Below are 13953 nucleotides of genomic sequence, written 5' to 3' on the forward strand. Positions count from 1 at the left end.
AACAGATGGGAGGACACATTGCTGGGAACCTTGGGCCATATTCTAGTTCACTCTTAGAGGCAAATTCCTTCTCAGATGGACAAAACCATGTGCATTGCAGGTGCAGATAGAATTCGATTTGGGTGAGTTATTTTGTTTCTGTGCAGGGAAAATACTGACTGCTTTATTTCTACACTGCAATATAGATCTCACTTTGAAGAAAAACCCTACCCAAATCTATCTCTCTCTGCACATGTTACATCTGCCCCACCTGCAGTGCACGTGGTTTTGTCCATTTGAGAAAGAATTTGCCTCTAAGAGTGAACTAGAATAAGGCCCCTTGTGTGTTGCTCCATTGTGACTCTCAGTGCATCTTTTTGATAACAAATCTGACTGACTTCACAGCTATTGGGGCCAACCTATTGTGAAACAGAACTGTAAGGAAATCCCTAATCTCTGCAGTCACCTTAAACACCAGTGGGAGAGCGTCCTTCCCGACTATGCTCAGCACTTTTTTCAACCTGTTTGTGTCACAAGGGTTTCTCAGTCCGCCCCCAGCAATGATCTTATTACCATTAAAATAGATTTTAAAATAGGGATCACTGATTCCTGGGCTGAATAGAAAGGTCGGCATACACCAGGTCAGCATTGACAAAAAGGTTGACTTGCATTAGGTTGACAGAGTTAAAACGTTGACAAAAGCAAAAGGTCCACATGAAAATGTTGACCTTAGTTTTCAAATTTTTTCCATTTTTGGGGACTTTTTCATACACACAGGAGGTAATTATATCCCTATCACGACCTATAATTTTGGCCCTAAAAACACCGGGATTTGAATCCCGGGATTAGCCTTCGCATGCGCAAATCTAACGCTGGGCAGCGTCTGAGCATCTACACTTCCCGGCTGCTACTGACCCCGGCTAGAGATGGGCAAAACGGTTCATTAAGCTGAGCCGGGACCCACACGGCCGTTCAGTGAAAAGATACGGATCTTTTAGATGGGTCCTCGACTCATCGCATCTGATTGTATGCCTTAACTTAAGGCATACAATCAAAAAATCGGGCGCCCAGATAACTCACAAGTACCCAGCAGACAGCACTGACATAAATATCAGGGGGCAGAGAACTCCTGGATTTGATGTCAGAGGGATAAATGGAAACTTTAGAATTCGCTTTGAATATAGCCACATAGAAGATTGTGGGAAGTGGGAGTGTTACATAGAGGTTAACATCTGTGCCATTCCCTTGTACTTATTTAGAGTTTCTTATATAGCGCAGCATATTCCATTGTGCTTTACAATTGAACTGCGTTACTTAAGCTGCATAAACACTATGGGGGGATGCGGTCATTTGGTCTACAGCATAATGGTAGACAGTCATTAGGTCGACATGGGAAAAGATCGACATGGTTCTAGGTCGAAAGGTCATTAGTTCGACAGGTATGCACCTAGTCATAAATGACATGGGAGGGTTCGATAAGGACCCACGGGAGGGCACATCATTAATGATATAGTGCGTGCACACCGGACAATATGCACGTTAATATGGTATAGTACGGATGTGTAATGGTTAGCATTACTGCCTCACAGTGCTGAGATCATGGGTCCGATTTCCATTGTGGCCCTAACTGTGTGTTGTTTCTATATTATCCCGTGCTTGCGTGGGTTTCCTTGGGGTACTCTGGTTTCCTCCCATAATCCAAAAATATACTGGTTGGTTAATTGGCTCCCAACAAATTAACCCTAGAAGGTCTGTGTGTGCGTGTACATGTGGTAGGAAATATAGATTGTAAGCTCCACTGGGGCAGGGACTGATGTGAATGTTCAAATATTCTCTGTACAGCGCTGCATAATATGTATGCGCTATATAAGAAACTGGTAATAATAATACTACTAATAATATAGTTATCGTGCATATCATTAAAAATTATCTTAAGTCATTTTTTTGTTTATCCTCTATGTTTGGCAATAGTAAATAATACATATATACTATAACAAATCAATACAGTACTGAATCCCTTACAGGCCGGAATCACTGGTACGGATGGTGCAATACACACACATACATTATAATATACATATTTTGCTGCTGGAGAAGCGCCTTCCCTCCACAGCACGGTCTGATGTAGGAGGCCGCAGCCACCCTACCCCCCTCCTTCATATAGGTCACGTATACAGTTACATGTGGTACTATATGCTGTTCTGCACTTACCATAGACACAGAGGGTAGCAGTCGGTACATGGCAGAGCTGCTGGCGGAGTAACTTGTATAATAAGTCATTTCTGGATCACCTGTGTTCAAACAAATCCCATGAGAACCAACCAAAGATAGAAAAGCAGACACAGAAGTCAATATAAACAGTATTCATCCTTTATAAACAAGGCATCCCCCCTCGCCCACCCGCCAAATCATGCATCCCATTGTGCCCTCACTTCCACAGGTCCCTGAACATACCTCCCCGTCTTGTCAGGCAGATAGTGACAGGGGTGCGGACACACTGAGTCCCCTCTCCTGCATAGAGGAAGCACATATAAATCTGAGGATGTTCCCTTCCTTCCTCCTGTCTGATTCGCCTTCCCTGCTCCCAGCAATAATGACAGGGAGACCACCCTGACAGGCTACAGTGCGAGGATGATGGGGAATGTAGTCCATAGAGCCAGGATGTGCGAATCAAGTGGATATATCCTATAGATTGTAAGCTTGCGAGCAGGGCCCTCACACCTTTGACTGTCTGTAAATACCCAGTTTGTTGTATCACTGTCTCCTATTGTAAAGCGCAACAGAATATGCTGCGCTATATAAGAAACTGTTAATACAGAAATACATACTGCAATAAATATATTATATTACTATGTCTTTGTTATGTTTACTTACAGAACGGACTCTCACTGTACAGTACTACGAATTATGGACCTTATTCTGGTTCACACGCACAGTGAACTTTGCAGCGCTGTGTGTGATTTAAAGCCCGCCTGCCATTCTCATTGCCACCCGCCTCCCTTTGTACAGCGAATTTGCTGCACGGCAGCGAATGGATGTTTTGCATAAACATCCATTTGTAGCCTAGGGTACTTGCAGTTTTCCGTGCCCGTTCGCACCTGGCATCTACACGTGCGCATAAATGCGTATGCGTAATCGGAAAACATCGCTCCCCCATGCAAATTTGCGGGGGAGCGAGCCATCCAGAATAACCTCCTATGTCGGTGCTTTATATATAAGAAATTATGCTGTCAAGGCTTACGAGGGGATTAGCTCTGCAGAACTGGCAGCAGGAATATACTTTACCCTTTCTGTACACCCAGGGGTTAAAATACTGTATCTCACACTGACCCCGGGTCAATAATCCCTAATGCAGGACCCTGCTGGAGAGAACCCATCACAACCAATTATATTTAACATTGTCCAAGTGTCTGACTGCTCCATGCACCTCCAGATAAAGCTAACACTATATAAATATATACACATTCCATACATAATGCATTGGATGCATATAATTAATTAGTTATCAGACGCAGCTGACATCTGAAATGATACATTCCCGGATGACACTTAAAATATTGATCATCTATGAATAGGGGAACTAAGCAGACACATATACATTACAATTACTTGTAGGGACATAAACTACCGTATACACGTCCTGTGCAGCTCTGCCCTACATCACTGGTATAATACAATGCAGCACTGTACCTCCCAGATGTTACAGGACAGTGCTGATCTCTGCGGACTGTCACATGACCAAGTCCTTCATACGGATTTGTAGGGGGGTGTTTATTAGATTGAATGATTGCAGCTACTAATTGTTTGGGTCTTTGGTGGAAAGGTCAACACAAGCAAAAGGGCCACATGGTAAAGTTCACAAGTTTTCGTGCTTTTTTGAGGGGTTTATGTCAACATTGGTCGATATGGACATGTGTAAGTGTAGCGCGTGCGTCTGGTCGGCACACTATTTTATTCTCCCTCTGGGATTGTAATGTATGAACCAATCAGTTTTTTAAAAAAAAATCATAAAAAACACATGCCAAGCTTTTCCCATGTCGACCCTTTCCATGTCGACATTTTGAACATGACGACCTAATGCATGTCAACCTAATGACTGTCTACCTAGACAGTGTTGACTTAATGACCGCATACCAATTGTTTAATAAATACACACAACCATTCTTCTCGTAGTTCCAGTGGGAATGAATTCCCTCCATGGGGTGTATTCAATGGTGCGGGCGAGCGGCGACAGCGAGCAGGGCTTCCTGCTCGCTGTCACCACTTACCCTGTCGTCGGCATTCAACTCACCCCCTCATACGCCAATTCCCCCCTGAACGAGGCGGAATTGGCGTATTGCGGCTGCAGAAGCAGCGAGACTCGTGGCTAAATACAGCGGGTTCGTTGCATTAGCCGCAGGTCTCGCTGTTTGGGGGAATCCTCGCCGTCACAGGACCCCAGAACGTTAAATAGGGCGAGCTGCTGGCATGGGGGTTAAACAGCGAGGATCGCTGGTTTTCTGCGATCCTTGCTGTTTAACCCCCTCGCCGGCCGCTCGCCGCGGCATTGAATACTACCCTTGGAGGTAAATTTACTAAAGATTCTAAAAATGAAAATAAGTGATTTCTCTAGGCATACAGGGGGAGATGCTCTAAGAATCTCCGCCCCCCTTCGCCGCCCATCGCATATTTAATTATCGCATATGTTGTAACATATGCGATAATTAAGGCAAAGGACAGCTCTTGCGTTAAGAGCTGTCCTTTGCGGTGAGAGTCGCCGGGTCCCAGCAGGTCCCGGCGGCTCCCCCCTCCCGCACACACCCGGCGCTGCTGCTACTGCGCCGGGCTCTCCTCCTCCCTGCACCCGGAAGAGGATCAGTGCAGAGAGGAGGTCACAGGTCCGGGCAGCACAGCTCTGTGCTGCCCGGACACAGGTGAGGGGGCGATGCGGGGCGGCGGGGGGTCGGCGCGGGGCGGCGGAGGGTCGCAATAGAAGCCCATTGGCTTCTATGGGGCATCGCCAGATTTTTCTGGCGATGAACCCCGCCACGGTAACCCGGCGGGGGATGCTTACAGCATCCCAAAATGCGATAAAAACCCAGATAACAGGGTTTTTACCACATTTTTAGCTTAGAGAATCTCCCCCCCAATTAGAATCTAGCTACCATTTCTCTATTGCATCTTAGAAAATGTTAGACAAAATCTGATTGGTTGCTATGGGCTAATGGTTTCTATGTGAGCTTTGTTGTAGTAGTAGTTTAGATATTTGTGTATTTTCACGACGGCAGGGAAATTGAATCGCATCGCATGTCATTGCATGCAATGCGATGGTACTTGTGTAGTTTCAAGTTGCCCCTGCCTGCGGATAGCATCGCATGAAACTTGCATGCAATGCGATGCGATTTAGCACATTTAGCACCCCCCACACACACACACTTTCATCACCCCGAAGCGTGGCGAGCATAGCGAGCCCCGCGTGGGGACGCGGTACGCATCCTCCTGACCTGTTCATACCCCCACTGCCAACGTCGTCCTGGAGTTGATTGTATAAAGTGTGGCGAGCGCAGCGAGCCCGAAGCATGGCGAGGAGATGCTGAAAACTGTCACATGCGATCCGATGCGATTTCCCTGCCGCCATAAAACTACACAAGTACCGTAGTTTTTTTTTCACGTTACATACGGTATTACCCCATTTGCATTAGTTTGTTGCTTATTAATGCTACTTTTATATTAATATTAATTTGACGCAAATATTTGATCTTATTTTGCAATCGTTTTATTTTAGGGATATATTCTGTGTATTTCTGTTACAAATGTAATAAAATAAAATAAAATAAAAGCAATTGACAGCAGTATTATATGCATAAAGTTTTAAATAAAAGGAATATCTGTAGGATTAATGGAAAAAAGGGCCCGATTCAGGACCAGCTGCAGTCGTTCGCATGCTGGGGGTCGTCCGTCACAGGATAAAGCCGCCCAGCCTGCAAAGCGTTGACCTCATTTGTGATCGCATCGCATATCCAGGCATTAAGGTTATCCGGGGGGGGGGGGGGGTAAACTTTATTCCTGGATATGCGATGCGATCACAAATGAGTTCAACGCTTTGCAGGCCGGGCGGCTTTATCCTGTGACGGACGACCCCCAGCATGCGAACGACTGCAGCTGGTCCTGAATCGGGCCCTTTTTTCCGTCCCCTCCCTTCGCAGTGAAGCCATAGTTGCCTACCCTCTTGCATTCTGCAGGAGACTCCCTTAAATAGCACCAATCTCCCTCATTAGTCTAGCAATCTCCCTCATTTCACCTACATTCACTTTACAATGTGGGCTAGGTGAAATGAGGGAGACTGGTAGACTAATTTTTGGGGGAAAAAGGAATGAGAGATAGATAAATTTACATTGAATCATCAGCACCATTTCCCAGCACTTTACCAAGCATAGCTCTTACTAACTGCTTTAGGGCTCATCCACATTTGGATCTTAAGGTGCCCATACATGGCGTGATGACTGCACCCGTTATGGGCTGCATCGCATGCGTTTTGCGTGCAATGCGATACCCGGACAGTACAAAAAGTATGTGCAGCATATACTTTTTGTACTGTGCGATGCAATGCCCGCGAGAGCGCGCATCTCATTGCACGGTGCGATAGGGCACACTAGAGGCCCCCATACATTAGGCCGACTTGTCCTTAGGACAAGTCGGACCCAATTCTCCTGTGAGCCGCCCGGGAGGCTCACACACAATTTGGCACTTGATGAGCCAAATTTGACATGTGATAAATCGGCGCCGGCGAGTGCTGACCTGGCCGGGCGGTGATGATCATAGGTATCAGCAGTGCTGCGGGAGTCGGGACGGGACGCGCAGTGGCGGGTATTAGATTTTAAAATACCTGTCAAATGACTAGCCGTTCTCTGATTGGCTGAGCTCTCAGCCAGCCAATCAGAGAACGGCCAGTCATTTGACAGGTATTTTCAAATCTAATACCTGCTACTGCGTGTCCCGTCCCGACTCCCGCAGCGCTGCTGATATCTATGATCATCACCGCCCGGCCAGGTCAGCACTCGCCGGCGCCGCAAGCTAAGCTCTCAGAGACCCGCTGCCCGCCCCACTGCTCCCCCGGTGTCTGCATGCTCTCCTTATGTGCCTTTCTTAGAATATATAAACCTTTGCCACCCTGATAATTGCTTCAGTGTCCTGTCCCCTGGTGCACCTATCCATATTAAACATGTACTTGTCCTAAACTGTCTTGTACTGTCATTTGTTATGTGTTTTTGATTATAACTATGCTCTGTAAAGCGCTGCGGAATCTGTGTGCGCTATATAAGAAACTGTTAATAAATAAATAAATAAATAATGCCTGTCAGGTGGGCAGGCATATGCATACAGGGAGGTCGGACGTGATCGTACATGCTGACCGTCCGACCTCCCTGATCCGGTCTGATGCGTACGGGACCGCGCATCGGATCGGATCAGATATCACACACCTGCGATTTTGGGCCGATTTCACCCGATTATCGGCACAAAGTGCCGAAATCGGATGAAATCGTCCCAAAGTCGCATAGTGTATGGGGGCCTTAAGTTATTTTAAAAGATTCCACTCAGATGTAGCAGTACACACCTACGCTTCTAGATGGCATGTTCACAATCTCGCCATACAGTATATGGAACATGACACGCCCTTTATATGGAACATGACACGCTCAATGGGGCGCTGTGCAAAATTCTGCTACCAACTATAAATTCCCTGAAACTAATTTTCAAAAGTAGGCAAGTATGAGCTAAGCTATGAAAGGGGCACCGCCACCCTTTTTCCAGCTGCAGCAGCTGCGTGTGCAGTCAGACAACTGCCCCAAACATGGTCCAAACACGTCTGCCTTATTAAGACCACACCTCACAAATGATGCATCCCTGCCCCCCCCCCCCCCCCCCCCATACTGCATACGTGCTGTGGATTAGTGATGGGAAATCTAGTTCGTTTTGGTGACTAGTTCATTATGATCTAGTTCACCCAAAAGATTAGATCAGAAGATTAGTTCATCTAGTTCATTTAGTTCATTATTCCATCACTGACTCAGAGACTGAGAGGAGTGCATAGATCTAGATGAACTAGACTAGATTATGACACACAGAGCAGGCATTGTAATACCAGCTCATTGTAGGAGTTATAGTCTTGTTAGAATGATTATATACTGTATGTTTAATAAATCAGATTATTTTCTAGTTTAGAAAAGCAATAAGTTATATAGCACCCTTCTAGTGACATGCTTATTGTTTAGCTCTGCAATATTAATCCCATTGTGGTTATTATTTTACCTTCCATAATATGCAAGTAAAATACCCAAATTCAGAGTTTTTTAATAAGTCAATTTTTTTCTGCTTTTAAAATACAGTAATTAGAAAAAAACATGTCCCCTTGCCCCAATTTAGCTGACATTAGAGAGAGATAAAGTAGAGACTTTGCAAAGTAACCAGTTGCTGATTGGTTGCTAGGGGCAACTGCTCCACTGTATGCATCATGAAGGTTCATACATATCCATCTCTGACTGTACTGTGGAGTAAACAGAGCTACTACAGTATACTGTATAACATGCAGCAGCCAGCACTGTGTCTGTGGCTGCATACACACAATACCTATGCCTGAGCACAGCAGTGCCACACATGGTAGCTCACAGGTACTGTACAGTCTCATTATGGTGTATAGTCAGAGATTAGTTCAGGGATCTGTATGATCAGTAAACTAATTGAACTACTGAACTATTTGCAGGACTCATTAGTCATCAGGACAATGTAGATCATTTGGATCCGCAGAGTCCAGACCATGTGTGAGCTCAGCACTGCCATCTTTGGCAGCTACCATGTACTGCCTCCTGTGTATTGCATGAGAGCTGATAACATGGCTGCTGCAGAAGCTCCTACACAGATCCCAGCAGAAGATTTAGCACAGCAGCATGCTCATTACCCAGTACCAGAAGCAGCAGCAGTAAGTGTTTGGACATATGAACTAATCATATAATGATAGTATCACATAAAGGTGAGCAGCATGAGCACACAATCTCACTCACAGACACACCACACATAGACTTTTGCTAGGCAGTGCATATTTATATTTTATTAGATTTGTATTTGCTGGGCTTTGTTGTACTTTTAACTTTAGATACAGGAAGGAAAGATCCAGTATATGAGCCTTGGAGCTGCTGGGCTCTGTCTGTCTGTGTGTTACACTTCCCACTTGCTTTACTTCCTGGTGAACTAAATGAACTAATCTTTCCCAGAGCAGTGATCTGAACGATTTAGTTCACTTTGAAGATTAGTTCATTTTGAACTAATCATTCACGAACTACCCATCACTACTGTGGATGCTGTGTGGGGGCAGAAGTGGGAAAATCGCCTGCACTTCTGTGGGGCGTACTGAATCAGCCCCAATGACTGTTTGCTGTTTAGTAATGGGCCAAATTAAATGTCTATCAGTTAAAGACAAACTTGTTTAGCAATAATGCAAATAGATGAAAGTGCCATAGATTAAATCTGCCAACAGGTAGTAAGCGGGAACAAAAAAAAACAGACATAAAAAGACTACTAGATATGGCTCCTATTTATAGATAGAAAGGGATGGAGGCCTGTAAGATACAGTAATCAGGGTTGCCTACCCTCCTGGTTTCTGGGGACCCCCTGATCGCGGCTTTCTCCCTTCACCTCGCCGTTTAAAAATAACCTTTTACCTTACCAGAATCTGCCGATCTCCACGAGGGGGGCGTGGCTAAAGTGGCATAATCGCGTCATTTTAGCCCCGCCCCTCCGAGGAAATCGGCAAACCTGACCAGGTTCCATCGTGGGGGCGTGGCTTAATGATGACACACTTAAGCCCCGCCCCCGAACTCCGGCTTCTCCCGGAGACTTGTGATTACAAAAGTCACCAACCCTGCAGTACAGTATGTCAGATGGAGGACTTGAGCATTTTAGATGTACACAGCAGTCCGTCAGGATTAGCCGCTGACAGCTGGATCTGTTAGGGTGGTTAGCATGCATCTGAAAACACTGTTTATAACAGCTATAAGACGTGCCCTTGGGAAAGTCATTTCGCTGCTATTACCAAACAAATCTGCTGCATTTCTTCAGCTCAATAAATAGTTTATTTTGCGTTTCCAACAATTCACTTTTAATCCAAATATTCCTCTCTTCTTATAACTTTCTGCTTTCCCTGTCACATTTTATGGAAATATTGCAGCCCAGATTGAAACAGTTGGTAATAATTACAATATTCCAAAACTATCCCTCCCACTAGAATTATCTTCTGGTGCATTTTGGATCGCAGTCATTCTGTAATATCAGTAGGCCGCAATCCCCACTGATACCACACTATATTCAGGGCTATTTTTCAGTAGGCTCCAGCAGGAACTGAGGCCCTTATTCTAGTTCACTCTTTCTGACAAAATATTTCTTAGATGGACAAAACCGAGGCCCTTATTCTAATTCGGACGGTACGGCCCGCGTGCGGCCGTACCGCCGATGTTTTTATTCTGCACATGCGCAGAGGTCAATCTGCGCATGTGCAGCCCCCTTCGCCGCAGACGGATTTCGTCCGCCGCAAAGGGGGCGTATAGGGGCGTGAGGGGCTTCATACCCTCATTTCCCTATGTGTACGCCCCGCGTTTCATGGGCGTTCCCATGCAAACGCGGGGCGTATGCATGGTAATGAGGGTATGACGCAACTCATGGGGGCGGAAAGCTGACGTCGCCGGATGTCAGCTTTCAGCCCCCATGCAAGCTATCACACGGACGATTGTCCGTGTGGTCTCAGCTTGCGGGAGCTGCAGGGGCGTGCGGACCTGCCTTCGATGGTCGACGACCATCGAATGCAGGGGGCAGCTCCCACCATGGTGGAGGCGTACGCCTCCACCATTTTTATGCGGATCGCCAGCCGTCCGTGTACGGACGGCCGTGGCGATCCGTCTCGTGGGCGGGGATTGGTTTGTGCGGCCGGAGCACCGTGTGCGGCTCCGGCCGCACCAACCAGAATAAGGGCCCATGTGCACTGCAGGTGAGGCAGGTGTTACTTGTGCAGAGATAATTAGATTTGGGTGGGGTTTTACACCTGCCTCACCTGCAGTGTACATGGTTTTGTCCATCTAAAGGGGCCCATACACGGTCCGTTAAACGGATCCGTTTGGGTCTTAATTAGCATGCATCGTATCGGATCGCATGCCTAGTGCATGCCATGCGATCCGATACGATGTTTAGCTAGTACAAAAAGTATGTGCAGCACATACTTTTTGTACCGTACTATGTGATGCGCAGGAGCACGCATCGCATAGTACAAAACAGACGGTCCAGGAACGGACCGTCTATGGGTACCTTAAGAAATATTTTGTCAGAAAGAGTGAACTAGAATAAGGGCCTCAGTTCCTGCTGGAGCCTGCTGAAAAAATAGCCCTGACTATATTGCACTATTTGATGTACTTGGTCATTTCTGAGCAGTGGTAGAAATCCATTTGGAATATGGTGGGGTACACATGAGAACAATTTATAATTCAACAGACAAGGGGACCAATGTTGCAATATATTGTGCGGTCTTACACATTGCATGCTCCGACATAAGACCGAGTGATATAGCATTATATACCACATTCATCTTATGTGGAGTCAGCGGGCAGAGCCGCCCTTAGGCATAGGCAAACTAGGCAATTGCCTAGGGCATCTGGGATGCCTAGGGGCATCAGCAGCTTCTGCTGATTAAAATGATATGCAGCATGCCTATATTCTGTGTGTGAGTGAGGCTGTATCTGCATATTAAATAGTGTATTCATGGAAATCACTGTAACATAGCATTCCGTATGCAGGTACAGCCACAGTCGCAGACAGAATATAGGCATGCCGCATATCATTTTAATCATCGGAAGCTCCTTGTGTGTACTGGTCATAACAATGCAAATAAGACGAATTTTCAGCAAAAAAGGCACCCAACGTTAGCAGAACTGGCCAGGAGCTGCATGGCTTATTGAGTCAAGATGTATGAGGAAACATCTGTATCCAAGCAGAGGCAGAGGTCACAGTATTAGCGGCTGTGTGAGTGCTGTCTGCGGGTGGGTTGGTTGTGCAATCGTGTTCAGCATATGTGTAAGGGGCATTATGTGTGTCATGTATAAATGCATTAATAATGTGCAACATATGTGTAACAGGCATTATGTGTGTCATGTATATAAGGGCATTAATAATGTGCAACATATGTGTAATGGGCATTATGTGTGTCATGTATATAAGGGCATTAATAATGTGCAACATACTATATGTAAGGGGCATTATGTGTGTCATGTAAAAATGCATTAATAATGTGTGACATGTGTAACAGGCATTATGTGTGTCATGTGTATAAGGACATTAATAATGTGCAACATATGTGTAATGGGCATTATGTGTGTCATGTGTATAAGGGCATTAATAATGTGCAACATATGGGTAAGGGGCATTATGTGTGTCATTATGTGTATTAAGGGCATTAATAAAGGTTGGCATAATGTGTAAGGGGCATTATGGTTATAAGGACATTAATAATGTGTGTCATGTGTAAGGGGCGTTACTGTGTGGTATTATCAGGGGTGCCGAGAGAAAGGGGTAGGGGGTACAAATTACCCAGGCCAAAGTCTGATGGAAGGGCCCAGTGGGGGCCCCGGGCCCCCTCCCCTTAAGTGACTGCAGAAGCTGCAGCTCTTCTCCTCTGCCCAGCACACACTGCTTTGTGCTGGGTTGCAGTGTAGTCATGGAGGTGCTTAAAATACAATATTTTCTCAGGATTTTTTTCTAAGGGTATGATGTGAATAATGTGAGGAGTAATGTATATAAGGTAAAGTGTACTACTGTGTGATGTAACGTGAATAAGGGACACCATCGCATGATATAATGTGATAAAGTTGCACTACTGTGTGGCATAATTTGAATTGGTTGTACTATTGGGTGGCCCTTCCCAGCAAGAACACACCCCTGTTTGGGCTGCGCACCGAATGTGTGCACTGTTTCTATTTAAAATATTGCGGGTAGGAGCACCAAAATGATGACTGCTATGATGAGGGTTGATGGTGCTGGGAAAGGGGAGCAGGGTCAGAGGCAGAACTAGTGGCGGTGCTAGGGGGCACCAGCCAAATTCTTGCCTAACAATTAGCCCAGGGGCTAAAATAGAAGCGCTAGTGATATGTATCCAAGATCCCTTGTTGCTATACACCTTTGCAGCCCCTTGTTAGAGGATGTGTACCTCAAGCAGAGTTTCAAGTTTAGCACTGATACCTGACAATCAATATGAATTAAAAATATATAATTTAATTATTAATTATCATTATTATTAGTTTTTTAATATTATGATCTGTAGGATTATGTAAAATTATTATTTTTATGTATGTTACATGTTATATGTTATATGTTTGATGTGAGGCTATTCCGATATGAGGCTTGAAGTGATTGGTATTTCAGACAGGCATATGAGTATATATGTGGGTGGAGCTGCGGCAGAACAGCCGTTCTAAAGATGAGGCTTGAAATGTATAATAATGATATGAGGCTTACTCCGTAGAAATGAAAATGAGGCTTGGAGTTTGGAAAACATGGCCGCGGAGATCCGTATATATATAAAATTGAAATGGAGGCTTGGAATATATACGGCCGTATAAGACTGTGAAACACCAGCCATGAGATTGAGGCTTGGAATACATTTCAAAAATGGCCGCGAGAGACTATCAGCCCACGATGTTAGAAGTGAGGCTTGAAACGCAAAATAAAGATGGCCGCGGAAGTGTATAAATAAGAGCTATCCAAAACGAGGCTTGGAACACAAACCCGGAAGCGCGGTGGAATGAAACCCCGCGAACGGGACTGCTATAAAAAGACAATCTGTTGAAGGTGGCAGCACAACTGAGGAAGCCACTGATGTTGATCTAGGCGGAGAAACGCATTTTGTTGCTGTGCCAGAAATACCTGCACCCGCATAAATACCTGTACCCAGAGACTGCTGTG

General features: G+C 45.4%; 1 protein-coding gene across 2 annotated transcripts in view; it reads right to left on the minus strand.

Annotated features, from left to right (window-relative positions):
* ETS1 (ETS proto-oncogene 1, transcription factor) overlaps positions 1–2480 on the minus strand; it is a 106894-nt gene extending 104414 nt beyond the window's left edge. For both annotated transcript variants that reach the window (XM_083162835.1, XM_083162834.1), the window contains exons 1-2: positions 2434–2480; positions 2191–2270 (exon numbers count right to left, since the gene is read on the minus strand). In XM_083162835.1, coding sequence (XP_083018961.1) covers positions 2191–2259 — 69 coding nt within the window. In that variant the 5' untranslated portion in view covers positions 2260–2270; positions 2434–2480. The remainder of the gene's footprint in view (positions 1–2190; positions 2271–2433) is intronic.
* Positions 2481–13953: the final 11473 nt, after the last annotated feature.

Source organism: Crinia signifera, chromosome 19 (genome assembly GCF_055691185.1).
Source record: "Crinia signifera chromosome 19, ASM5569118v1, whole genome shotgun sequence".
Lineage (NCBI taxonomy): Eukaryota > Metazoa > Chordata > Amphibia > Anura > Myobatrachidae > Crinia > Crinia signifera.